This window comes from Ammospiza caudacuta, chromosome 3 (assembly GCF_027887145.1).
Source record: "Ammospiza caudacuta isolate bAmmCau1 chromosome 3, bAmmCau1.pri, whole genome shotgun sequence".
NCBI lineage: Eukaryota > Metazoa > Chordata > Aves > Passeriformes > Passerellidae > Ammospiza > Ammospiza caudacuta.
Genome location: NC_080595.1, coordinates 66,779,679 through 66,806,256, shown reverse-complemented (window position 1 = coordinate 66,806,256; position 26,578 = coordinate 66,779,679). Strand labels below are relative to the sequence as shown.

Here is a 26,578-nt window from a genome sequence, read left to right as displayed (position 1 = left end):
AAATGCCCTGATGTGAGGATTTAGACAATCCCTACCAGTGCTTTATTCCTGGGGCTCTGCTGTTCAAGGGTTGATGCTGTAAATCCAGAGTTTATCACACAATGTATGGGAAAGCTAATCTGCCAAAGACTGACTTGACCCTACTGTGTAGGGCTTTCTGTGCTTTTATTTCCAGACTCCTCGGGCATGTTTATCAATGATATATCAGCAGTGCAAACCTAAAAAGAAGGAGCATGTGAACTGCTGCTAATGCCCAGCAGTATTCCAAAAGCAGGTTCCCAGTAACGTACCCAGTTTCCTAAGGGCGCAGCAGCATTCCCGAGGGATGGGCTCCGCAGCCGACAGGCGGCACCACAAGATGGCGTCCGAGCCCGCGCCAGCCACACAGCCGGGCCCTCGCCTTCCTCACAGCCTCTGTCCGTCCCCCGGCTCCCGGCCCCCCGGGCACGGCGGACTTCGGGTCTCCGTCCGGACCTGGTTCTCCGCATCGCTGCCCTGAAGAAGAGCGGGGACAGTGGCAGCGCCGCGGGACCGAGGACGGGACTCCCCCGGGCGCTGGCGGCAGAGGGCGCTCTTGCCCTGGCGCGGCCTTCGCTCCAGCGGCTGCTCGTCCCCACACGGGCCCCGGGCGCCGCAACTCCCGCGCCTTCCCAAGCAAGGGGAAGGGGACTCAATATTCCAATCCTATCCCGTTCCTTCCTTCCCTCTTGATTTGTCCTCTTACTCCGTTCAAAGCTTATACACCTGCTCCTTTTCTGTCTTCAGTGCTCAGCCCTTGCTTCACACACTCACACCTCAAGCCCAACATCAAGCGTTAGTGCTTTCAACACTCCATACAAGAAACTAATCTCTTTCATTACCTCCGTATTCACTAAAATAAGATGGTAGAAAGACATTTCTGTTCCTCTCACAAAGTACTGGGTAAATTTTACTTTATCAGACAGATTCATGAGACACCCTTGAGCCAGGCCCAGAACGGCCCTTGTCTCTTAACAGAGGCAGGGAAAGCTTCTGTGGAAAACAAATAACATGTCATTATGCAAGTAGAGGTGCTGTTGCAATCTAAAAAAAGTGCTGAAATAAGTTTCTTCCGGGCATCTTCTTTCAGACAGCCTTTGAACTTTGCATCCTTTTTTTTTTTTTTTTTTTTTTTTTTTTTTTTTTTTTCTTTTAGCATTGACTATTGTGACTCGAAATTTCTAGGTAGATTTACAAAGGATGAAATGAAATGCTGGAATGTAAGAAGGAGTATATTTAAGGGAGGGAAGACGAAGGGCAATGAGGTGGAGTTCAAGGCATGACAGTTGCACCACGTTTCTGCTCCATAGCCCTTCTTTTATCAGAGCATCTGAGCCAGTCATGGGGCTAGGAAGTCAGCCTGGTCCTGCACCCTCCACTGGCTCTGGACTCTGGATGTTTTGAGCTCTGGGTGCATGGCTGATCAGTCACTCAAGAAAGTTTCAAAGGTCTGGAGGAAGATGCTATTAGAAGCATTCTTTAAATATTACAAGATTAGTTAATGATTTTGACCACAGAGGGTCTGGTTTATGTTTACTGTTGCCACACTGAGGGGGAAACCTTTCATAACATGTACACATGAATGTAGGGAATTAGTGGCATAACATGTACACATGAATGTAGGGAATTAAAGGAACAGTGGCAGTATCTATAAGTCCCTACTGGCACCTAGTGCAGTACAGTCCACAAAGTGAGTCCCATGATTATCCAGGCAGGGACTACATGCCTGCTTTCCTTTCTGTGTATATCTGTACTTTTTCCCATAACAAACTGGATTTGGCAAACTACGAACCTACACTTAGCAAGTAGGATGTGCTTTTAAGTTTCCTGGTATAGACTTGTCTATTGTGACCAACTCATGTGATTTCTTGCATAATCCAGGATATAGAACTTCTCTGAATTACTTCCTGCATCATGTCCAATAGATGTGGTTGTTAGCATAGTTTACAATTTACAGGGTTGAAAAGCCTTGTAAGGCAGTTTGAAAGCTTGCCAAAGGCTTAAGTCTCCCCACAGCTAATATGCACTTCATTTTCAATATAAATTTCTTCTAACTTTCCTACAGTGACTGTAGTTTTGTGTACCAGACTGAAGAGACCACCATTTCTCTGGGATTGTCTCCAAACATCCAATATGACCAAAATTTTCCCCAAATTTGTCTTGGTTGTAGTCCTTTTTTAAAGCTAGTTATGAGCTGTAGTAAACCTGCAATGCTCAAGTTGCTCTAAAATTTTGTGTTTCAGGAAATTTACGTATTTAGATTAATGAAAACTCAGCAATGAGTCAGGGCTTGGTCACAAACCAATATGTAAAGCAGGGATATGGTTGCACTCTTGAATGAATCAGGTTAGGTATGTAATTCCAGCTAGGTCACCCAGCATGAGGTTTCATTTCAAATGCCTGATCTGTATCAGGCATTTATTCATCCGTGACAGGCCCATAAATTGATAACCTAATTAAATTATTTATCAAGACTGGAATTCATATATTTCTCCAGATGCACTACAGTGCTCTTTAAAACTTCTGAGGAAACAGTTTGCTCTGAGTGAGAGATTCCAATTTAGAGGACACAAACCCAGAGGAGTGTGGCTCCAGCTGCATCTGGGAGATCATATCTGCCTCCAAAAGGCTGTGACTGTGTCCTGTCAGTCCCTAGCTCAGTGGAAGAGAGGAAGACCTTAGTAATATCCAAATGCAGGTAATTAATGAGCTGAGTTGTAACTTTGCAACTGTTTTACAAATACAGTAGTTGTTCTCTTAAATTCTTGAATTCTTGAAACTCAGTGAAATAAACCTGAGTTTACTTCTTGCCTAAATTTCAGCTGGCACTGAGAGTGATTTCAGTATATTGTAGAAAATCGAGTGCTTCAGATGGACAAACTGAATGAAGGTACATTAAGCCATTCCAAAAATTTCTTAAATTCAGCCCTGCAAATTGCACAGTTGTTTCTTGTTTTGCTGAAAGGATTTACCTTGGGATTGATTAGCTTGAGATTCATTATACTGAACTCCAAATACTCATGTTTAGTTACATATTTGACACCCTCCATAGCGTATTCTAGGGCTACAGAAAGAGAACATGATATTTGTGATGTATGACAACTTAAACTTGTACCTTTAACACTGTAAAATTTATATTGATGGAATAGAATATGAATCATGACAAAAATCATTCCCTCCTTTGCTATAATACAGTCCTTGAACCTTAATACAGAGGGTCTTTCTGCTCTATTAATATTCTCACTACTCTGCCCTGAACACCAAATCTACATGTCTCTCAGAATCAGCTGCAACAGGTCAAATGCAAGTTACCTAATCTCTTTAAACCTATGTGCTATTTTTCCATTCCTTCTAATAAGAATTATTTCAATTTAGTATGTTCATAGTATTCACATGCCTTCTAAATTTCTCTGAGTTATTATTACCCCCTGAAATAGTCAGGTTGCTTATTTATGCAAATTTGTTTCTTGCTTCCTTACATATACCCGTGCTGAAATTTTAAGTCTGGAAAGCTTATTTCTTGTATTGATTTTTTACAGTACCTAGAGAGCTATTGTAAGTGACACACAGTATCAGACATTTCTGTTACACTTCAAAGGCTTTTAAATAGTTTTTCTATTCTTAAATGTAAAAGAAAGAAAAGACAAATATTAAAATAACAAAGGCCTAATAGCACAAAATTAAAGGAACTTCATCTTCAATAAATTGAACTGGGAACCAGGAGAGTGGCTGGCTTTAATGCAGGCTAAATCTTTGAGGAAATTGTCTGACTTGAGTAATCTAAATGTAAGTGACACAGTAATATTAAACAAGAGCTAACAACCTCTCAAGTGCCTTTCAGAAGCAGAGAACACCCTGAAGATATTTCATAGCATTTGTTTACTTTAAATTATTGTCAACCAGCCGTCCTCCCAGCTTAAACCAATCCAAATATATGTCTAATAGTTCATAATGAGGTATTAGTGGGTGTTTACTTTCCAGGACTCTCCTAAACTCATGTCACACCAATTTGTAACAGAAGAGAGAGTCTACAAGAATGAAATGCATGATCACAGTCCATTTAGTTTTCACCAATTAGCAACCAACACCAGAATTAGACCTTAACATGACTTGTGTCTAACGCTAGCCTGTCCTGGCATTATTTTGCTTGAGCTTTACAGTGGCAGGAAACCTGCTGAACATGTTCCTAAGTTTTGCCCAAGATATGTCATGCTCTTAGAAAGGATATTGTGGTAACATGTCTTTCCTGCTCCTGCCTACACCTTGCCTTACCTTGCACCTCACCTATCATCCGGTCCAAAGCTCCAGCAAAACCCTTCCCATGGCATTTACACAGCTCAAAACTGGATTCATACAGATGCTTTGTACCTGGGGCCATTCTGTGACCGCTTGCTTGTGCAGCTGCATACGTGGATGTCTTCTCCATGAGGCATTTATCTCTTTTTGAACCTGGGATTTCTAATTAGCTGTCCATTGATGGAGTAAATAAACCTAGGTATTTTCTGTGACTCACCAACAGCACTGAGGTGGTTTCTTTTTATTAGGGAGATCAGCAAATCTCTTAGACAGCTAAGAGACATACACAGTAATTTTAGTTAAGAACATTCTACTGCCCTGTTTGACATTATGTTTTTCTGCAGCTCCAAAAACAAAATCACACTCAGCCCTGAAGAATCACACTCATCCTGTCTGACACAATAGCCACTAAACTCTGTTCATTTCTTTATTACACTAAGATCAAAGCTGCACAAAGATTTACAGCAGGACTTCAAACAAGCTTAAAATTTGCTGAGAATACCCTAGCATGCTGTCCATAAATAGAGGAAACTTCTTTCAGCTGCACATTATTTTCAGTTTCTTTAATTCAAAAGTAGCTCCCTATACGTTTCATAATACAAAGAGTTTAAAGAAATGCCTAAGTGAGCTAGGACCGTGAATCCTGTTGGCTTACAATGGAATTCAATTCCTAAAAGGCTTCTGAGTACCTACATCTGCTTTTGTACCAGGGGAGTTAGGCCCTGGTATCACTGCTGCCCTTTGTTGCACATATGGGTACAAGATGTTCTGCAGTTCCTGGACCTTCATTGCCAGAAATGTTTGAATAATGCAATCATCACTGCGTTATCTGAAGGTCTTATAACATAGTATCCCCTTAGCATAGTATTCCTGACTATTGTACTACAAAGACGGTGAAAAGACAGAGATTAACTGAATTGGTGTAGCAGGAGAGCCCTGCCTGCATTATATGCAGAGAGGGACAGAGAAGAAGTTTTACTTTTCTACAGTAAGACACTAAGCCTATAGTGACTGGCTGGTGTGGTTAGATGCTCCGTAGTTCCTGACACAGATTATGAGGAATCCACATATGACAGAACCTCATGGTCACACTTTTCTACTTCAGCACCTGGTGACCATCTTGTGGTGCTCCCTTCCTCCCCATACCCCTCACACTTTTTTTTTTTTCCTGAAGAAGTAATGTTTTTTTTTTTTCTTTTGAGTACAGAATGAAGGCTGAATGAGACTGACAGCCTCATTCTCTGAATGTGTGAGAGCATATGAAGCAGGGATATAACAGGGGGAAAAGTAGCCAAAATCAGGTCGTCTGTCCTGTATTTGAAGGTTGAAGGTTAGAGCAGTCTCACTAGATGGCCTTTGGAAGCAAGGATTACTCATTACACAGGGATATCTTGCTGCAGAATTTTCATCTTTTAAGAAGACCTTGTACAGGGACTGCAAATGTGCCTACTTACACTGCTTGGGTGGTGTAAAGGGTTTAGTGTAAAGGAGAATGAATCCCTGGCTGTTCAGAATCTCCAGAGATACTGTTTGTCACAGGAGTACTCAGTGTGTCAAAACCATCCAAGTGCTGACAGCACAAAAGAAACCCCAAGCTGGTATCCTGTGCAGGAACCCAAAATGCACACCAGGTCCGTGTATTTCACACCAAGATCTCTGTTTCAGCCATAGCAAAGCATTTATGTCAATCAAGATGACTTGTTCTAGTTTTTGACATTGGCATAACTCTTGCATAAGGCTCCACAACCAAACACAGGGCATAAGATGCTATGGAAAACATTTTGAACTGTGGCTTGTCACCCCACAAAGGAGTCAGTAATGTAACATTTCCTACTGTTGATTTACCCTGGTCCCAAATCATCACTAATGCAGACAAGTGGTATCTCACCATCATAAAACATGATGTGAGGACTCTGGCAACCTATCCGCTTAAGAGGGAATGTGAACATTTTGACAGACCCTGTTTTATGTTTGAAGCATGGTGCAAAGTGTTAAAGAACGTATTTTTCTTAAGAAATTCTTATGTGCTTCCTTCCCCTTAAGGGCAGGTCATCCCACTAAGTACTTGTCTTATTTAAATACATTGAGAAATCATAGCAGAACAGAGCTGTCCCATCAGTATAGGTATGACTGCTTAAATTATGAAGGATCCTGAAGAGGCTGCCTCCCAAAGGCCTGGCTGCAGCACTGTCTGGAAGAAGGTGCAAGGCAGAAGTGTGCTTGAGGAGTCCAGCTACCAGGGGTGGCACTGAATCATTTTCAGGAGTTTTAGATCACAAAGTCCATGAGGCTGGTTGTATACAAGCCCCAGCAAGCAAAACAGCACGAGCTCTCCCATGCTCTGTGCACACATCTGCACCAGAATAATAAACAAGGGCTCCAGGGCTACTGCAAACAAAATCTGTATGAGCAGATAACTTTTCCTGTCAATACTGGGTGAGGAGACATTTAATGAGAATATTGCTAAAGTAATTTAGAATTTAATATCACAGAGTCATAGAATGATTTGGGTTGGAAGGGATCATCCAGTTCCAAGCCCCCTGCCATGGTCAGGGACCATTCCACTAGTCCAGGCTCCTCAATGCCCCATCCAATGTGTCTGACATGCTTAAATCAAAATCCCACCAGAAATATAATTTGCCCTACATCCAAAGAATATGCCATACTACAAGAGCCTGAATGAAATGCAAATGATGGTCAAAAACTAGTTTTAAAATATTAGGAAAGTATTCCTAATTGTTTCTATTTTGTATGGCTGAACTAGATGGAAAATTGTTGAGGTTTTGTTCCTAAATCACGTAAATTCTCTTTCACTCAGTCCCTGAGTTTTGTTGCAAGAGCTGAAGTGCTGTATTCACTATTCTGGAATCCATCCAAGCCAAAGGTCAGGAAAAGCTGGCACCATGGGATGTCCCACAGAGACAGGCTGCTTTCTGAAAAGCACTCAAGATGAGACAAGACGACCACCTAATGCCTTCAACAAATTTCGAGGAACAACTAGAATGAAGATGGGAAAAGAAAAAAGAAAAAAAGAAAAAAGAAAATGAAAAATAAAAGGTTTTAAGCTCTTTTTCTTCATTCTTAACCTCCAAATGATGACACTTGTGGAGCCAAGATGCCCTTAAGAGCCAGGAACACCAAATACCAAGTTCAGGCAGCATCCATACAGATGCCATTGTGGGTAAAGGGATCTGTACTTGGTGAGCACCAAAATGGCCTTGAAAATCTTCATGGGAAAACTTTTAGAGCTGGCGTTCTGCAGTAGCTTTACGATCCCATGTTTTCACTCAGTAGCCTTTCACGCTGGGTGCCCGCTTCTCGTTCAGCCCGCGCGTTCCCGTGACGGCGGGCGGGCGGGGGTGTCCCCGGGGTGGCTCAGGCCATGAGTGGCGCGGCCGGCGGAGGCAGCCCCTCTCCCTGCCCCCTCCACGTCCCGCCGAGCGCCCGGCCGGCCACCCCGCGCCCCCTCCCCGGCGGCGGGAGCGCCCTCCCCCAGCGCTGCGGGCGTCGGGGGCGGACCGCGACCGCTCCCCGCCTCCGGCTCCCCGCCGGGCGCCGGCTTTAAATGCGGGGCGGCGCGGCGGCATCGGCGCTCCTGCTATCCCCGGCACCGCGCTTGGAACTCATAGCCGGCCGCCATGGTCGAGGCTTTCTGCGCCACCTGGAAGTTGGTAGACAGCCACAACTTCGATGAGTATATGAAGGCACTGGGTAGGTACGGCCGGGCGGCGGCACTTTGGGATACCCTGGAATTTTTCACCATCTGGAAAAAAATTTTTTAAAAGGCTCCCCGCTATTGCAAGAGGCGTAGATGAGATATTGGCAGCAGCGGTGGTGATGGAGGGGGTGATTTTGGCTGTGCTTCCATCCATAGAGCTAATTCGATGCGAGTCACTCACCTGGGGGGGCGGGTGTGTTTGTGTGGGAGAGGCTCCGGAAAATGCCCCCGGGCTATGGGAAGCGTGTGAAGGACGAGCACGTGCTGCGTGCGGATAACTTTGAAACAACCAAGCAGAAAAGCAATCATTATGCTGGAGTGATAAGGAATTGGAACTCTGAGCGGCGGAAGCGATCGCGGCCGTGCGTGGGGCCGCGGACGGAGTGCGGAGCTGCCGTGCTCGGCGGCGAGGGAGGGCGCGGAGCTACCGCGGGGCGGACAGTAGCGGTGGAGAGTCTCGGTACCGGGGCACGAGAAAAACAGAAAGCAGCGTTTCACAGGGACAGCTTGCAGCTGGAGAGCGGGGTGAAAGATCTCTGTACTTCGATATGTGGGGGGGGAAAAAAAAGTAAAAATTCCGAAGTTTGATGTTTCTCTTTTCCCTTGAATGGTCTAGGAGTGGGGTTTGCAACACGGCAGGTGGGGAATGTGACTAAACCCACTGTGATTATCAGCACCGAGGGGGACAAAGTAGTGATCAGAACTCAAAGCACTTTCAAAAACACAGAAATCAGCTTTAAACTCGGAGAGGAATTTGATGAAACTACCCCCGATGACAGAAACTGCAAAGTAAGTGAACTCGGGCTGCAGCCGCCTCTCTTTTTCTTGCCTCCCCTGCCTCCCAGGCTCTGCCATTGGTAGGGTCAAAAGAAAAAGATGTAATTTCTGCTGCAACTTGTTACAGCGCAGCAAAGGGCAGGAAAAAAAGGCAACACTGAGTCTTGCTTGCCCTGCCTGCTTAAACACCCCATGCCTTTTCTGAGTGTATCGCGTTGCCGGCTCCCTCTCTGTCTTCCAGTGTCAATTGTGTTAGTTGCCTGCTTTTCTCACAAGCTAAACATCATTTGGCATAATCCTTCCCAGTCAAAATAGTCAGATGCCGTTTTCCCTGCACTTTTGGGGGCTTAACATCAGATATTATTCCAAGGCACATCTGAAGCAAGTTCTTGTGAGATTAGAACTCAGAGAAAACAATTTTTTCATCCTTCGACACAAGCAAGAGTTGTGTGGATTTCATGATTAAAACGAGGATGATTCATAGCCTTGGCTTTAAAATGGCCAGGACTCTTTATCATTCTCGATCCACATCCATCTATTGAAGAGACTTCAATAGAAGAGTGCATGCTGAATGTGTGAGCAGAATCCCAAGTACCTTAAATAAAGGCATGTCTTTGTGTTTCTGGGTATCTCACAGTCAGTTGTGACCCTGGATGGAGAGAAGCTAGTGCACGTACAGAAATGGGACGGCAAAGAGACAAACTTTGTGAGAGAAATAAAGGATGGCAAAATGGTAATGGTAAGTATGGAGTACACTGAGCATTCACATGCACCACAAACACTCCCAACTTACCCTTACCTCAAACTTTGTGAACACTGTGACTTAGGCAAATTCTTAAACTGGTTGGCGAGGAAAGCTAGCAGGGATTTTTAAAATATTTATTTTGGTTTGGTCTGTGTCTTGTTTTACAAACAATTAAAAGTTGCTAGTGGCGTTAGGCAGGCCAGCCTGTGGATTTCCAGAGTATATATGTTCTTTCTAGACTTTTTACAAAAACCAAAGAAAAAAGTCCTGGTGAGTTGTAATGATATAAAGTTCTTGATTAGATAGGAAGTTATCTGTTGCCAGTGGCAATTTGGACTTCTCTGAAAACTTGCTTTATGTATACACCCATAAATAGTATTTACTTACACAGAACAAGTAGTTTTCTGTGAAAATAAAATTTCAATATTGCAGGACCTAACAGCATTTTCATTTTTAAAAATAAAGGATTTAGTCATCCTAGCGTGTTTAAAAACTAGGATAAACAGCAATAATGTGGAGAAAAGTCTGAGTTTAAATTTACCTGCTTTTCCAGACTTCTTAGAAACAAGACTATAGGGTGCATAAATGTTGTAAGTTACTATAGCTAATGTCCAGGATAGCACTTTTCATGGCACAGAGCTGTAGCTTTCAAAAAAAAAGTTTTCAGCTATACTAATTTATCAGACTTGGTTGTTGAAGACCTCTTATTTTGTTTCCTAATTACTTCAGAGTATCTGTGTGGATGAAGACTTGCAAATAATACAAACTTTAAATCATACTGATACACAATGTGCAAGTGTTTCAAGGGAAAACCTATACTTTTGTTTTTGAAGCACTATGCACAAATCACACATATACAGAAAACATTGTCCTTTGGAATTTGAATACAATGCGGTGCCCTGATTTACTTCAGGAAATCCCTCTAGAACACAACTGCAGTGACTTAGAGTATTTGGTAGTTCTAGCTACACAGGGTACAGAATGCATTCTTTTAAGACATGTTCTCCTAGAGTTTGTATTTATGCATAGTAGTATAGAGGCCTTGGAGTTTTAGATTGCTCATCTTAGTGGGATACGCTTTGGGAAAATTAGTATTAAATCTGTATTAAAACAACCCTATATTTAAAAAAATAAACAGTAAGTTACATTTTTAGCAGCTGCCTTGTAAATGTGCATTAGGCATTTCTTGGGTGATAAAGCAGCAAGGGGAAAGTATCATTTCTTGTGGGAACCTTAGCTAAGGTTTGGCTTCTTGTTCATTTAAAATGTCGATCTAATTTATTTGTTTTTCTATAAATTACATAATGTAAACCAACCTTGATATCTAGCGTGGATTTCATAACGTGTCAAACCATTGTGGAAAATGGTCCTGCCTCTAACATGTTTGTCTTTCCCTTGGACTTGCAGACTCTTACCTTTGGTGATGTGGTTGCTGTTCGCCACTATGAGAAAGCATAGAGCATACCTGCCTTCTGTCCAGATGTTACTTCAGCTGGATGGATTCGTGTCCTGTCCATGATTTATCTTAGCTAAAATGCACATTTCTGGCATGAAAGGTTAATAAAGTGTTTTTTGGGGTTTTTTTTTGGGGGGGATGTTTTTTATAAAAAAAAATAGTCATGCCATCAAATTGGCATGCTTGTGTTATATAGTGAAACAGGTTAAACTTGGCATTAAATTTCTGAAACACTTGCCTTTTTTTTTTTTTTTTTTTTACAATAAATATTTGAATTGTTTTGGAATGCAGATAAAACAAATTTAAAAAATTAAAATGTTTTTTGAACCTGTACTTCTTTTGTATTTAATCAGCTAATATTCCAGTGTCCTGGAGGGAGGTGTTCAAAGTTTCTTTTTCTGAGCTAAAGGCCAGAAAAGTATGTGGCACACAGTGATGCAGCAGCCTTTCTATGCAGTGTAGAGTATTTGGGGAAATGAAAAACTTACTTTGGCTTTTTGCTGGAAAATCTAAACTTATTTATGTAGACAGAGAAGTGAGATATTCACATAAGTTTCAGCTCTTGTCTTCACTGGGTATTTGTTACTAAGTGCGGATTAAGATCAGTAGTTTGACAGACAGTGTTCCAGAGTTTGTAGTCTTTTGGTTTTAATAGTTATACAATTTTTAATTTGCTTTGATAGGTTTGGGTTTTTGGGATTTTTTTTTTTTTGTTGTTGGTTTTTTTTTCTTTTGCTAATATGAAAATACTGAAGTCTTTCACAGGGTGGGATGAAAGGATCAACAAGGTAACTCCTTTACATCAGTCTCCACAGCAATGGGAGGAAAACAGTACAACACGAACCTACTGCACTTCCCTCTCAAAACTGTTGTTTCATAGCTAATATGCACAAGAGATAACAATTTGCACTGTGAGCAATTTAAAATAAAGTGCTTTTAAAATGAGAAATTAAAACCTTATGCCTGAACAATGTATCCCTAAAAGGCCAGTGTGAGAAAAACTGCCTTACTCTTAGGAAAATTGAAGCAGATTTTTGGCACCATGGAGGCGATAGACTCTCCAAACAATGTTTTCTACACACTGACTCTGAGACCCACATGGAGGTGAGCTACTCACAGCCTTGTAAACAAAGGCAAAGCTGAGCTGTGGATTTAGCTGGTCATTGCTCTGTGAGTGCTTGTGTGGCTGCAGCCAGAGGTGCAGGAGGGGCATCTTGCCCAACTTCCCAGGCCTCATCCTTCAGATCTGCCACGTGATATGGGAAGAGGCTTCTTGCTTCCCTGGATAGATAGGGTAACACGGGTAACTCATCTGATGAAAGTTCACACATAACTGGCATCTATCCCATACAAATCTAAAATCCAGTGTTGTTAGCTTTAATTTTTTTTCACGAAAACTAGTTTGAAATTAATATTCAAGTCTGTGTTCTCTTGTGGGGAACACTATACAGCTAGAAGACAGAGACCTTCATTATAAACCTTTATAAATATATTTATTTTGGTGAACATTGATAGTTTTTAAAATCTAAGAGCTGTCTTTTCTTAATCAGAGAAATGAAAAGTAGACTGTGATCCAGTGGTAGGGGGAGCTCCACTGTCTATGCTTTGGGCTGTTTCACTGGTAATAGCAAGTTATTTTTAAGCAGCATCTTTTGCCATTTGTTTTTTTCAATCTATTTAATCCTCAGCTTCAGTACCTAATACTGCCTCCCCTCTGCTGCTGCCTGCTTGCCTGTGGGTGCATGTACCATATGACTGTCCTTACCAGCCACCTTTTCTCAGAAAGTTGGGAGCAGCTGCTTTTCCCTCATTGGAGTAAACAGACTTGCTTTCCCAATACTGCCCTTTATCTGCACAACAAATGATTTGTGGGGTCATGAATTAAAAACCCAGTTTTTTTTTTCTTAAATACTAGGAAAGGAATGTAGAGGCAAATTTTTAAGACTTGGTTTACAAACAAATCTTGAATGGTAAATATTTTGCATTACAGTCACTTTTAAACAAAGAAGAAAAGTATTCTCGTAAACAAAAGTTACTTTTCCCTATTCTAAATATAAACAATATTAGTGTCAATTACGGGAAAGAGAAGTGGAGAAGTGGTGCCTGTGAAGTAACTTACATTGCTTAGAGCAGATGAGAGAAATATACTGACAAATGGGACTTCCAGCTGCTGCTGATACAGCTTTGCAGAGCCCTGACAGGAACAGCACAGTGAGCAATGGGACGTTTCAGGGTAGCCACAGGGATTCATGACATTGTTATTGTGATCTGCTCCTAAAACTGACACAAAGTACTCTTCCTCTATACAGAACTACTCTGACTTCAATAAACAGCAGTTCTGAAAACCTTGGCCGGGGAGACTTGTATTTACAATATACCTCATCAGTTCCCTTAAGCTGTATTAAAGGCGTACTTGATAGTATTTTTCATCAAGTTGGGTGGTTTTGGGTTTTTGCTTTGTTTTGTTTTTTAAAGCCTTTTATAAGTAATCAGGATCCGTTTTTACATGTATGCTATGAGAAACCTTCCTTCCTTCCAAGAGATGCTTGAGACCGGTGTGGGGTGTCGGGCACAGCCTTCCTTCAGGCCGCCTCGCACCAGCCGGTGACCCCACTGCAGCCCTGCCCGCGGCCAGGCTTGGCTCCTGCGAGCTCCCTGGCGCTGACCCGGGGGTGGCACCTCCTGAAGGTCACCCCGGGCACGGCCGGCTCAAGGCGACGGCCCGAGCCGCCGTCCGACAGCGGGGTGGCGGCCTGAGGCGGCTTCTGGCCCCGAGAGGTGCGGGCGGGGCGCGGTGGTTTCCGGCGGCCCCGCGGAGCGCCGGGGCTTGCACAAGCCGGCCGGGGCTCGCCTCTTTCCCGGCCGCTGGAGCCGTCGGCGGGCCTGGCGCTCCCGCACGGCCGACATGGAGCTGCGGCTGGCGCTCGGGCTGGCGCTGCTCTGCTCCGCGCTGCAGGCGGCGCCGGCCGGCCCGCAGCGGCCCCGCTCCGCCGTGGGTGAGTCGGCCGCGGGTCAGCGGCTGAAGGGCCCGGCCGGGGCCGCCCGTGCAGGGCGGGGGAGGCGGGTGAGGGGCGGCCCTGCGAGGGAGGCCCGGCCGGGGGCCGCTGCCAGCCCGGCGGCGGGGAGGGGGGTGGGCTGCGCGGTCCCTGCTTGCGCTCCTTTTCCTCCCCCTGGCACTGCTCCCCGCACAGAACCTGCTGCCGTAGCATTCCCTGTCCCAGCTGACTTCGGCCACACGTGACTGCTAAATCAGTCAACAGGGCACTTTTGAGGTACGGGGGGTTACACGGGGTTTATATTTAGTTGCCCGGGCAGGCCGGCGGGTGAAGTGAGGTGAGCCCTGCCCTGCCTCTGGCTCGGTGTCCCGAGGCACGCACTGCAAACACCGCGTTGTGGGGCCGTGCTGGGCTGTGCTGGGCCGTGCTGGGCTGGCAGCAAACACACACGCTCTTTTGGGCCTGATCCCTGCTCAGGGCGTGCGTGCAGGTGAGTGCTCCGAAAAGGTTTCCCACAGAACTCTCATTCCGTGTTACACGCGCTTGCCTTGGAACAAGCACGCAGCAGCGTCCCGGCGTTTGTCTTGTCTCCTGTTGCTAGGCGTCACAATTGTAAAGATTTTGAAGATCACCTCTGGTCTTTGATTCCTGAAATAAAACTCCATAGAGTTAGTGTGTGACCTTGGGAAAAATCAATTTAAATCTGTCCCTATTTCACAACCACTGCCCCAGATACCTGTGTGCCTTCACTAAGTGCTTTGAAACTGACAGAAAGAAATTAATCTTATTTTACATGTAACTTGACGGTCAATAGTCTTAACACAGATTTTGTTCATCTTATTCAGCATATTCCTATACTTCTCAGCTCCTTTATCCATACAGTCATGTGTCACAGTGGCTGAAAGCATGTCAGCCTGGAAAGTAGTGAGTAGGTAAAGGCTGACACGCTGCTGCTCTATGGTGAGAAGTCTAGTCTCTGCATACATGCTGTTTCTTGCCTTTCTTTTGAGACATCTTTCTTGTCATCTTTTACAGTAGCTTCCAGCCAGGGAAGGTCTGGAAAAATAATTTAAAAGCAGCTCCCTTTCTTTATCAAATGGAATAGAGAAGTCCTTATATTGCCTCCTCTACTATCCAGTTTCCAGATTGCTATTAATGAAAAGGAGCTGATTTTTCAGTTCCTTCCAATCTCCATTTCATTTTTGGTGAATAGCATAAAGCCATGCCCCTGCTTCTGTTTTCAGTTTTTCTAAGCGGTTTACTGGAAGGACTCCTCAGGAAGAACTTGCCCACACTTATCAGGCAGGCTAATCAACAATTTGTTAACTTTGAATAGGAGTCACAGTAGATAAACTACAGTAAACTTGGCATTACCCGGTATATCCAGTTCAAATGCAAATAATGCATTTCCTGTAATCTTTGTTTTCTGAAAACAGGGCAATTCTGGCATGTATCTGACCTGCATTTAGATCCAACTTACCACATTACCCCTGATCGCACCAAAGTTTGTTCTTCTTCCAAAGGAGTCAATGCCTCCAACCCAGGCCCTTTTGGAGACTTTTTGTGTGATTCTCCTTATCAACTTATTTTGTCAGCATTTGCATTCATGAACGATTCAAAAGAGCAGGTTTCATTCATGATTTGGACAGGGTAAGTGTTCAAGTCGCTCTGTAGTTAAAGCTGGATAGCCAGATAGTGTGGCACCTCACAAGTTTGTATTTGCACCAACAGATTTGAGTTCAGTATCTCATTAATGCTAGTTGTCCCTTTAGTTGTCCAAATGGCTACTAAGTGCAAGCCTGAGTGAGAATATAAGGCCTCAGGAACAGACTTTGATCTCTGTGGTAACTGCTGGACTGTTCACTGTGATATTTAGCATATGGCTATATTAGTGTGAGTTAACAGAAATGGTGCAAGGAGGGTGGGAAGTAGAAAAAGCAAAAGGAAAGGTCATGGCAGTAACTGACTCACTGCAGGCCTCTCTTGAGTAAGAACATTTACCTTCCCTCTTCCAGTCGACAGTATTATTAATTGTACTGCCTCACAGAGGTGTTACCTGTGAGGCTTTGTGTGCCACAGCAGTGGGACCAGACAAAGAAGTGTGAAAAGGAGTAGCTTCATAGTACTATGCTATCAAGGCATACTACTGTGTGTTGTTACTTTCTAGGTATTCATAATAGATAGAATTGATTTACCCTTCTGCCATAGCAGAACTCTCAGTTCTGCTATCACACAATTTCTTAAGGCATACATCAATGAATAATTTATCTGAGAGATTAGTATTTTTGAGTGTGAGAAATAGTTTGTTTGTTAGATCACTTACTTTTGATGGGAAAGTGTTAAGAAATATATGAAGGCAAGTGATTAATCTATTTCACTTACCTTCTTGTACTTAATTTTCAACAGGATATTGTTAAAAAGGAAAAAAGGAACTAGCAATGAAGTGCAGGTGATGAAAGATATATAAGGCAAACTTCACAGTAGCTCAAAATTATGACTTTAATGTCTAAGAAATCTTCATTATGATAAATATGAATCATAAGATACGCATTGTCTGAACAAGTCTACTTGTTCGTGGTTTTTTAAACAATAGCCTTTGCAGAGAGCTTTTGATTCTGTGATTTTAATTAAGGTGTATAGTAATGTTAGATGCTAGAATGTAGATCTGCTTGCAGACTTTTTTGCCTTCCTTGTGTTGTTAACAACCTTTATTGATCAAGCCTTTTCCTTTTTCAGAGATAGCCCTCCTCATGTTCCCATAAATGAGCTCTCCACGAAGCTGGTCATTAGCATCATTGGTAATCTGAGTTCTACAATTCGTAATTTCTTTCCAGATCTTCAGGTTTTCCCAGCCTTAGGCAATCATGACTACTGGCCACAGGTAAAACAAGTTAGAAATTTGTTCATCATATTGAGTGTGTTCCTAACTCCTGGGAAAGCACATCTGAAAAATAAGAGTTAATTATGTGCAACTGTTATTCTGGAAACAAAATTCTACACCTCTTCAGTTAGCATTTAATATTATAAATAGTTCCACTCTTGAACAGAAGCTATACATCACTCTGTGCTCTTACCTAAGGAAATGTTGATGCCAGGTAGAATCTGTACATGGCCTGGGATCACACAAATTTATCACTAATCATTCCTCATGGCTTAGAACCACCAGGTGTCAACATAGTTAATACGCACATACTTTTCCTTACTGTGTATGTCATGCATGTGTATACAGTAACTTACATCTATCAGAAGTGACATCATTAATGGAACTGTGAGCCTGTGGTAAGTTTAAAACCTACTCAAAGGCCTACTGGAAATCTGTCAGCTGGCATCACTAGACTTTTTGTGTTGTGTTTTAGCTAAAGTAATGGCAGAATTTTTGTAAAGTTCCCATAGTTTTGCCATTGATATTAAAAATATGTCTACTTTTCTTTCCTCATTGGACATTCCGATATAATCACATTGATGATTCACTAGTTATGTTCAGCTGAGGATGGTGCTTTTTCACTTTGACTGTGCTGAATTTTGTTCTTGGCATACTCCAAAGTAAACAGTTGCTTCATTTGTCCTTTAAAGTGTGTTGTGGGTCGATCTGGCAGCACACTGGATCAGAAGCAAATGCTGTCATTGGATGTGAGGGGATCAGAAGGCATGTGAAGCGAGTCAGCTGAAGTATTTTGTTTGAAATTCTTCATGGGAATTTAGTAACACCCCTTCACACCCTCAAGGCTTGTATTCCAGCTTTCTGTGGTATTTATTAGGCCTGTCAGGGTGTAGGTTGGTACAGCAGGTGATTGTGTGACAGCCTGTGTCATTGCTGGAGTTGGTGGTTTCCTAATAGGGGTGCTGAGAGACAGGGTAAAGGAAACGTGAGAGACAAAGTAACCACTAGATGTATATCAGAAGTGTGAGTGCACAAACCAAACTGTGACTTCAGTCCTTGGAGCTCTTACTGTGGTGGTAAAGCTTTGGCTTTTCATATGCATGTACATGGGGACAGGTTGATTCACTAGAAATGACTAGGAAAGTATTTCAATAAGTAACACCTGAACTGAAGTGTCACAAAGTGTTTCATGTTCACTTTGTTTCAGTTTTAAAAATGTCTTAGCAGAGAATTGTTGTTATTCAGCAATCTCCTTTGGTAGAGGAAAAAAACCCTACAAAAGCCTTGTAAGCAAAGAATGTTGGGACTTTTTCAACAAGTATGAATTTTGTTTGTGAAATTAAAGCTAAAGACAGGAAGAAAAGATGGTCAGGAGGGGCAGATGGGCAGCAAATAGAGAATTGACACAAGCTGGTGATTGGAATAACTGGTGATTGTTGTTCATTCTCCCTGCACAAAGCCACTCAGGAGCGTTTCTGTGATACTTCAAAATGGCATGCTTCACTAATATGCAGAGCTGGCTTGCTTTTCAGTTATTCTTTGAAAAAGGCATGGGATCAGACAATCCCCGCTATGGGGTCGTTTCAGATTGTTCAGTTTTTTAATATTTGTTTTTTTCTCTTTATGACATTTCTTTTCTTCATATGGATATGGTTGGCAGCTGTCCTGTAGACTGGGAGTGATATAGAGCAAGCCACACACTGTATGTAGGCTGTTCCAAAGCAAGTGTAAAATCTGTGCACTTACCATGAACCAAAGAGTTTAATTGCTCTCTTGTGTTCTGAGCTTAACAACTAAACAGTCCTGAGTGATTTTTCTTGCAGAACATGTTAAAATACTACTCAGGTTGATCAAGCATTGGGATACCTTTCAGATCATGTATTGTGACCTCGGCCTTACTTATTTCACACTCTTGCTCCTGCTTAAGACAAATCCTGAGACTGCTTCTAGCAGTTCAGAGAGCACTGACTTCCTGGGCCAAAGCACCTTCAATCCATTACATGGCCTCTTATCTGGAATCAGGTTTTTGTCTGTTAGTGACTGTTAGCTCTGGCTCGAAGGTGTGTCCTAACAACTCATGTCTGGGCACTGCAATCAACAAATGTCTCAACAGACATCGTCTGATTGCTCTGCTCCTAGACAGAGACTTACTTCCTAAACCTCTAATAACATAGGTTTAGTTTCAAAGATATTGGAAAGGTCAAATTTTATGTTTAAGAAAACATGCACTGCAATTTTTTCAACCCCTGTGTTTTTCCTTCTAGCACCAAGACTCCAGATATTTTAAGAAAGGCAAGGACAGGCTGGTATCTTCCTGTCAGGGTTAGATCAGAGCACGGGTGCCATCAGCCTGTGGCTCAGACTGAAGAGTGCTACAGTCCTAATGTACTGTTTCACACCAGAATGTTTCTGAGGGCAGAAGTGGCATTTTGGGGAGCTGCTATGAAACCCAAGTTATTGAAAAAGAAACCTGTGTTAATCCAAATGACTTTGTTTTTAGACTTGATATGTTTATTAATTTTGCAGAATGTATGGTTTTCCATTCTACTGTATTCTTAAGGCTTGACACATTTCTGGCATTAGTTTAATAATGCATTTACAACGCCATGCAGTCAGTTCTAAGTTTAGGCATTTGTTCCTGATCAGCAATACTAGACATTCAGAAATTGGTTTTTTTTCTTTCTTGAATTCCTCCTGGTGATGACTGGATACACTTACATGTTATGTAAGAGGTCAGGTAGGATTATTTAGTGGTTTTTTTGTCTGTGTGTCTGAATACTAAGACTTAGGCAGGTTCTCTTCTCTCACAGGACCAGCTTCCTGTAACTACCAGTGAAGTTTACAATGCTGTAGCAGATTTCTGGAAACCTTGGCTAAGTGATGAAGCAATCAGTACCTTCAGAAGAGGTAAAGTATGGCAGTAATACATTGTGAAGCTAGGGCTTCGAGAATTAATGTTTCTGTGGATTTGTGCTGTTTGTTTAGCTAAGTCTCATAGGTTGAGTCAGAACAATGGATTATCTCTAATGTTTCTCCTGGAAGAAGTTACTGATCTTTTTGAATGGCAATGCCTATATTCAGAATACATTTATTACTTTCTGCTGCAATATTTATCACTTCTTGTAACATGTTTAGTGTTATTGACTTTGTACCAATGCATGTGAAATATCTCTGCTTTCAAGACCTCATAACACTTTTTAGATGAGGACATATGATGCACACAAAAACTTTACTTTGATGGGAAAAAACTGTTAAAATGTTGTTTCTGTTTTAATGGTATATGTATTTCAGAGCATACTGAATAGGTGCATTTTTATTCAGGGTATGATAACACATAGCTGTGCTGATTATGCTATTAATGTTTGTATGCAACTTACTAAACTGGCAGAATAATTATATCCTAATTAGAATTTTTCCTTTTTGCAAAGGACTGAAAGGTTCAATGCAATTTCCAATCCACTCAAACATTAGGAATTTGGAAGTTTCATTTTTGTTTTTGTGTCCTGAATGAGAGCAAACTCTGGATAAGAGTGAAAGTAGAAACTTGGATAAGGATAATAAATCTCAAAGAGGCAGTTAAATTATATTGCTATGCTTCTGTTGCCATGGCTCTATTGAAGTCCATGAACAATGAAGTTATACCTATTGAAAAAGCTCAGCATGCCATGGAGAATTTTGGGAGCAAGGATTGAAAAATATGATCCTTACTTTTCATCATATCATCAGTCTGAAGTTAAATGACTTTCAAAATGCAAAGCTACTAAACTTAAACAGTTCCTCCTGAAGGAGCCTGTATGTTTGCTGTATTTCATGAAGTATGGACCTTTAACAGCTACTGTATCTGTCAAAGTGGAAGAAATATTACAGGGCGCTTTTTCCATGTCAGTTGAATAATTGTATCTAAATACTGTCAAATAAACACAAAGATAATACAGGCAATAATTCATAAATGATTCAGTGTCAACTTTTAGTAAAATGTGGCTGAAAACATTGTTAATATGTTCTAGTGGGATAAGGTGACTGTGGCTTGAATAAGCATGATATTCTGTTAGAAAGAGGAAGGTTGGGTATTTTGTCAGTGGTGTGCTTTGATTGTAAAGTTGTGCTTTGAGGCCTTTAATTTGTCATATGATGTTGGTCTTATTTTCACAGGCGGCTTTTACACGCAGCTGTTTGAATCCAGTAACAGCCATCAATCACTCAGGATAATCAGTCTGAACACAAATTTATATTACAGCCCTAACAAGGTAACTGTGAATATCACTGACCCAGCCAACCAGTTTGCCTGGCTGGAGGACATACTTGAAACCTCTTCACAAAAGCAGGAAAAGGTAGGGATCAGGATCAGAAGCTATCATTATTTGTTTCAATTTTGAAAAAAAAAAAAAAAAGAAGGAAGAAGTAGAGATAATGAGAGTGTAAACATGCTTCTAGAAGACTAAAAATGCTGCCAAAGATACTACAAAGTCAGAATTTCAAAATTTTATTTTTTAATCATTCCTCCTTTAATATGCCCATTTTACTGCAACAATTAATAAACTGGTTGAATGAAGTTTCTCAAATTATACAGTAAAATACCTTTTCTCTCCTACCATGTAAAATACTGCAGAAGTCAGTATCTGACCTTTTTTACACATAGCCTTTTATTTTAAAACATGCTCTTGACCTAAGACAAAAGCTAGCATATTTTATTGTAATGTAATTTAAGGTGTCAAAAATAGAAATTAGAAAAGAGTTTGTCAGAACAAAACTTAGTCAAGCTGCAGTAATTGCTATGATTTGAGTGTTATAATAACTTGTCCTTTAATACACAGGTTTTGAAGTGAAGGTTTAAATTGTTGGCTCCTGATGGATTGATTGATTGATTGATTGATTGGTGTGGAGATTGGATCATCATCTGAGCAACTCTGTTTAATTTGAAACATGGTTACATTTTGCTACAGTGTTGCAATTATAGAATATTATATTACAATCAGGAGAACGGAGGGACTTCCTTTCCTCGGGAAACCCTGCAGCATGGTGTGTGCAGTTGGTGTTAAGTCTCTAACTCAGACAGAGGGGTTTAACCAGTTATCCATGTTTCTGGTGACTCTCTGACTCCCTGGTGCAGACTCTATAATGCTCAAACATAATTTGTTTCTTGTGTCCCCTTGAGATGCCAAATTATAAGCCTTGCCCTAGTAACTTTTTTTTTTCATGTGAGGTAATTGATAACATTTTCCTTAGGCCTAAAATCATGCATAGATTTTTTTTCTCCCCAGCAAGATACTAAATTTGATAGTATCTTGATATTATGAACTTAAGCAATTTTCCTGTTGGGATTTTATATTAAAAAAACCTGTCATGATTTACAGCTTTTAGAATGCCATTTTTAAAGGCAGCATTATTATGAAACTGGTAACCACTTCTAGGATACAGCTACGATTTTAAGTTTCAAATGAAGGTGCTAATTGTGCTTTCTGTATTTAATCCCTTAGGTGTATATAATAGGTCATGTCCCAGTAGGATACTTGCCATATGCAAGGAATACTACAGCTATCAGGGAGTATTACAATGAGAGACTGGTAAAGATTTTTCGCAAATACAGTAGTGTTATTGCGGGCCAGTTTTTTGGACATACCCATAGAGATAGTATCATGGTCCTCCTGGATGAAGAAGGTAATGATGCTTGTTGACTTTTGAACTTTTCCTTCCTGATTAAAAGCAAATCAATACTTTCTTGCATGCTCTTTGCAGTCAGCCTGTCTTATAAATAATTGAAAAAAGTAAACTTGGAAATACTGTTACTTATCTGCAGGAGTTCAAGTCTCACAAACTCCGATTTCCAAAGAGAACCTTGAAAGGGTGACTGTCTTTTTCTGTTGGTGTCAGCAGAGACTCCCCAAGCTTCCTAATTTTTTTTTAATGAATCCTTATGCCTAGACAAGAATTTCTAGTCTTTCCTCTCTGCTCTCACAGTGACATGGGCAAATTATACCAGCCAGTTGCTATTGTGTAATGTGTCAAAGGGAATGTTCTCAGGCCAGCTAGACATGCTCTATGTTCTTGTATTTCCTGGATCATTACTGTGCCTCTCTGCTGAGTTCCCTGCTGCTTCAAAGTTAATTAAGATAAGGGTAAGCAGGAGGTAGGGGAAAGAAAGTCTCTGCCTGTTGCATCTCTTAGATCAGCTAATTTCCCTTCAAGAAAATCACCCACGTTGAAATTTTTGTTTATTGCTTTGAAATCCCTTAGTTCTAAGCATGGGCATGGCCATATGGAGCACTCAGCATCTCTAAAGAAGAAGTTTTTTCTTCCCAATAGAACAGTAAGAGGTTCATTGCTTTGATTTATGTAAAATACCCAATTGTTAAGTGGCTCTTCATCCATGATTTGTATGAACTCATATGAGCAATGTCCAAAATGCTAAGTAATACTATTCCAAATTTTTACTTTTTTACATGGTGTTAATCTCTAGTAAAAAATAATCCAGCCCAGTGAAAGAACTGCCTTCATTATTTTTTTCTTTCAAATGATGCTCCATGCAGTCTTATACCTGTGTTTTTTTACACTGTCCCATTTGTTCATGAAATCATCATCTCTACTGCAAATTTCACTGGGAACAGACTGATCTTAGTATTTGACATTAAAGTTTGCATGTGCAAGTAACCACTTCCCAATTATTTTAGTAATTTTGCATCTTTTGACAAAATTTAAATAGCAATCAAATACACATTGTGTTTGTCTGTACAGTTTTAGACTATCTTCTATTCAGGACATTTTCCTCTTGACAAAATTCTAGAGAATTCAAGATAAATGCAATATTGCAGCCAAAACCAGTGTACTGACATAGAATTCATCTGTATTTTCTCCAGAAGAATCTACTGATTTCCAAACTTTCAAAACTTCTGCCTATATGTGAAGGCTGACCTTGTGATTTCACTACTGTGATGCTGTCAGAGATGGGAATAGTTAGGGCTTCCTTTTTGTTCCACAGAGAACTTCCCAGTGTACTCACCTGCACATTCTATCCCAATAAAACTCACATCCTCATGTTTCAGTTGCTGTAAAGGTTGGTGTTCACACAATAGGTGCTGGGCTCCTAAGGGTCAGGTGATGAAACAGACCCTGGTGTTTCTGATAACATCCTAAATACATAAAGCAACATGTAAAATACTGTATAGAAACAGCAACTAAAGTTTTCATATATTTCTTTAGTAGAAATATACAAAATACAGAGACTTCACATATAGGCAAGACCATTTTGCAAATTTGCACAGGCATTTGAATTGGCTGGGAAGCCTCTAGTGTAAACAGTGGTACACACTGGAGTGGGTACCATGATATTCCACACAAGGTTTAGTCTATCCATTGGAAGTATGGCAGTTCACAGTGATGCAGATAAATTCTAATGTCTTTAAGCCTGTCAGTCTTGTTTTTGCTGTGTTGGTACTCTACAAAAACATTTGTTTGAAAAAGAAAAGTTTGAAAAGAAACTATCTCCTCAATTTCCCTTTTTCTGCAGAAAAGCCAGTCAATTCCTTGTTTGTGGCACCTGCTGTAACACCAGTGAAGAGTGTACTGCAAACAGAGTCCAATAACCCTGGTGTCAGATTGTATCAGTATGATCTTTTTGACTATAGCTTGCTGGTAAGGAAAGATTTTAAAGCATTGTTTAAGACATTATAGTGTCAGTAAAAATTACAGCAAGATGTCAGCCTTTGTAGTATTATGGCTGCTGGTGATGGGATTTTGGTGCCTACTCTTAGTTTTTCTTCCTGGGCAAAGGAAAGGAAACATGAAAGATAACTTGGTTGGTCTTTCTGTGCCTGCAGAACTACCCAGTACTCTCTGGTCTGTATCAAATAGTCTTATGATGTAGGATCAAAGACATAATTTTTCTGGCCAAAATCCTAAAACTATTTGCAGGGAGCTCTGCAAGAGTGAAAGAGATTCACCTAAATCCTGGGCATGCTTACATACTAATGTTGTTAGCTGGTGATAGCCTGAGTTTTGGGATGCAGCCCATGAAATGTTTCTAAAGGGTGTAAAAGAGCTGGTGAAGAAAGCACTTTTAACCATATGATGTCTTTTGCAATCACAAAACTTCCTATAAAGAGTTTTTACAGGAAATGTTAGATATATTTAGAAGGAAAATAAAAAGTAGAAGACTTCTACTTTGTAGTTTCCTGTGATTTTTGGAGATAAAGTGAATCCTGTGTAATTATCTTGGCTGTGAATGGTTTAGACTTTCTGTAATTCAGGATAAAGTCTTGACCCTGCCGAGTTCAGTGACAATGCACCCTGCAGTTTGATTGGGACTGGGGTTTCTCTCTGGAGACCCATGCTAATTCAGGCTGCTCCTTTGTTGTGCAGATTTCACTCCTGCATCGGCATCCCTCCTTTTCCTTAACTTCTCTCTGGGCCGTTCTTTTTCTGTCCATTCTGCCCCTCAAGTAGTGCCCACAGAAAAGCAACTTCTGGCTCTCACCCTTTTGCTTCACTCCTAAGGCAGACACGAATGTTGTGGAGTTTGGACAGGAAAGACCTCCAACACTGCCACTGCTGCCTTTGTGGCTCCTTTTTCTTCTCCTCCCCATCCCCCCGCCATTACCGCTCTGCGAGTACCAGCTTTGGGTGAAAGCCCAGCTCTTGGGGTGGGACGTGACCTTCTATTCACATGTGAATAATGAGGAGTGACAGCTTCCTAATCAATATATCACTCCAGAGACTTAATGAAGCAGGGAAGAAAGCAATACAGCAGTGCCTATGTTTTCTTTCATTCTTTTTTCTTTTTTTTTTTTTTTAACTGTAGGATCTTTGGCAGTTTTACTTGGACCTCAGAGACGCCAACAAGAAAAATGAATCAAACTGGAAATTAGAATACATCCTGACTAAAACTTATGGCATCAAAGACTTGAAGCCAGAAAGCCTACATGAAATGGCCAAGCAGTTGTCTATGCCACACAGCACACTGTTTGAGCAGTATTACAGTAACTATATTGTGAGTTATGACAAAACTATTCTCTGCGAAGAGGGGTGCAAGACCTGCCAAATATGTGCAATCCAGTATTTAGATTCCTACTCATACACAGACTGCATCAATCGGGAGGCAGTGTGGAGATGAAATCTCTGTGCAGTTAATGCAGATAGTGGCTTTAGCCTGTGATTTAAAGAACCTGCTTGTTCTTTCGCTCAAGCACTGACATGCTGACAGGGAGCCTGTGGGACTTCTCTACATTTCAGGGGTGCAGTAAAACTCTCTAGATCTTTCTTCTGGCAAATATGTTTTCCTTTATAATCTAAATAAAAGTTTATTTGCTTTGCAATAGTGGCCAGATACTTTGCTGTTGTCTCAAGTGTCCTGTACTGTACCTTCTCTAACAGGCATCCCAGTGTGTGGGAATAGAAGTTCCTCACTCAAGCCTTTGTAAATCCAAGTTTTATTTCTCAGGGTGTGTAAACATAGGCAATGCCATTCCAGGCATGGGATTTTTATGGGGGCAGGTTTCAACCATTTGCAAACTGAAGTCGGCAAAACCTGCATTTGCTGAGACTTGAGTGCAGTTATGTTGATGATTCAAAGCCAGTATTATAAATCTCTCTGTGCCAAGTTTTCCTTGTTAATCCCTCAAACTCACTTCTTAGGGGCATTTTCTAATGATGGCATAAAAGTGACTTAATGGAACGTAAACCTCAATCCTGTAAATGC

The 26,578-nt window shown here is 41.4% G+C and overlaps 2 protein-coding genes across 2 annotated transcripts; both read left to right on the top strand.

Moving 5' to 3' along the window:
• The first annotated feature begins 7,870 nt into the window (after window positions 1–7,870).
• FABP7 (fatty acid binding protein 7) lies at window positions 7,871–11,266 on the top strand. Its single transcript, XM_058801838.1, has 4 exons — window positions 7,871–8,025; window positions 8,649–8,821; window positions 9,447–9,548; window positions 10,962–11,266. The coding sequence occupies exons 1-4, from the start codon at window positions 7,953–7,955 to the stop codon at window positions 11,010–11,012; spliced, it is 399 nt and encodes a 132-aa protein (XP_058657821.1). The 5' UTR covers window positions 7,871–7,952; the 3' UTR covers window positions 11,013–11,266.
• A 2,533-nt stretch (window positions 11,267–13,799) lies between these two features.
• Window positions 13,800–26,195, top strand: SMPDL3A (sphingomyelin phosphodiesterase acid like 3A). Its single transcript, XM_058802086.1, has 8 exons — window positions 13,800–14,006; window positions 15,443–15,656; window positions 16,743–16,887; window positions 19,698–19,794; window positions 21,040–21,218; window positions 22,365–22,545; window positions 24,392–24,516; window positions 25,682–26,195. Exons 1-8 carry the CDS (start codon window positions 13,916–13,918, stop codon window positions 25,991–25,993), a joined length of 1,344 nt encoding a protein of 447 aa, XP_058658069.1. The 5' UTR covers window positions 13,800–13,915; the 3' UTR covers window positions 25,994–26,195.
• The last annotated feature ends 383 nt before the right edge of the window (window positions 26,196–26,578 follow it).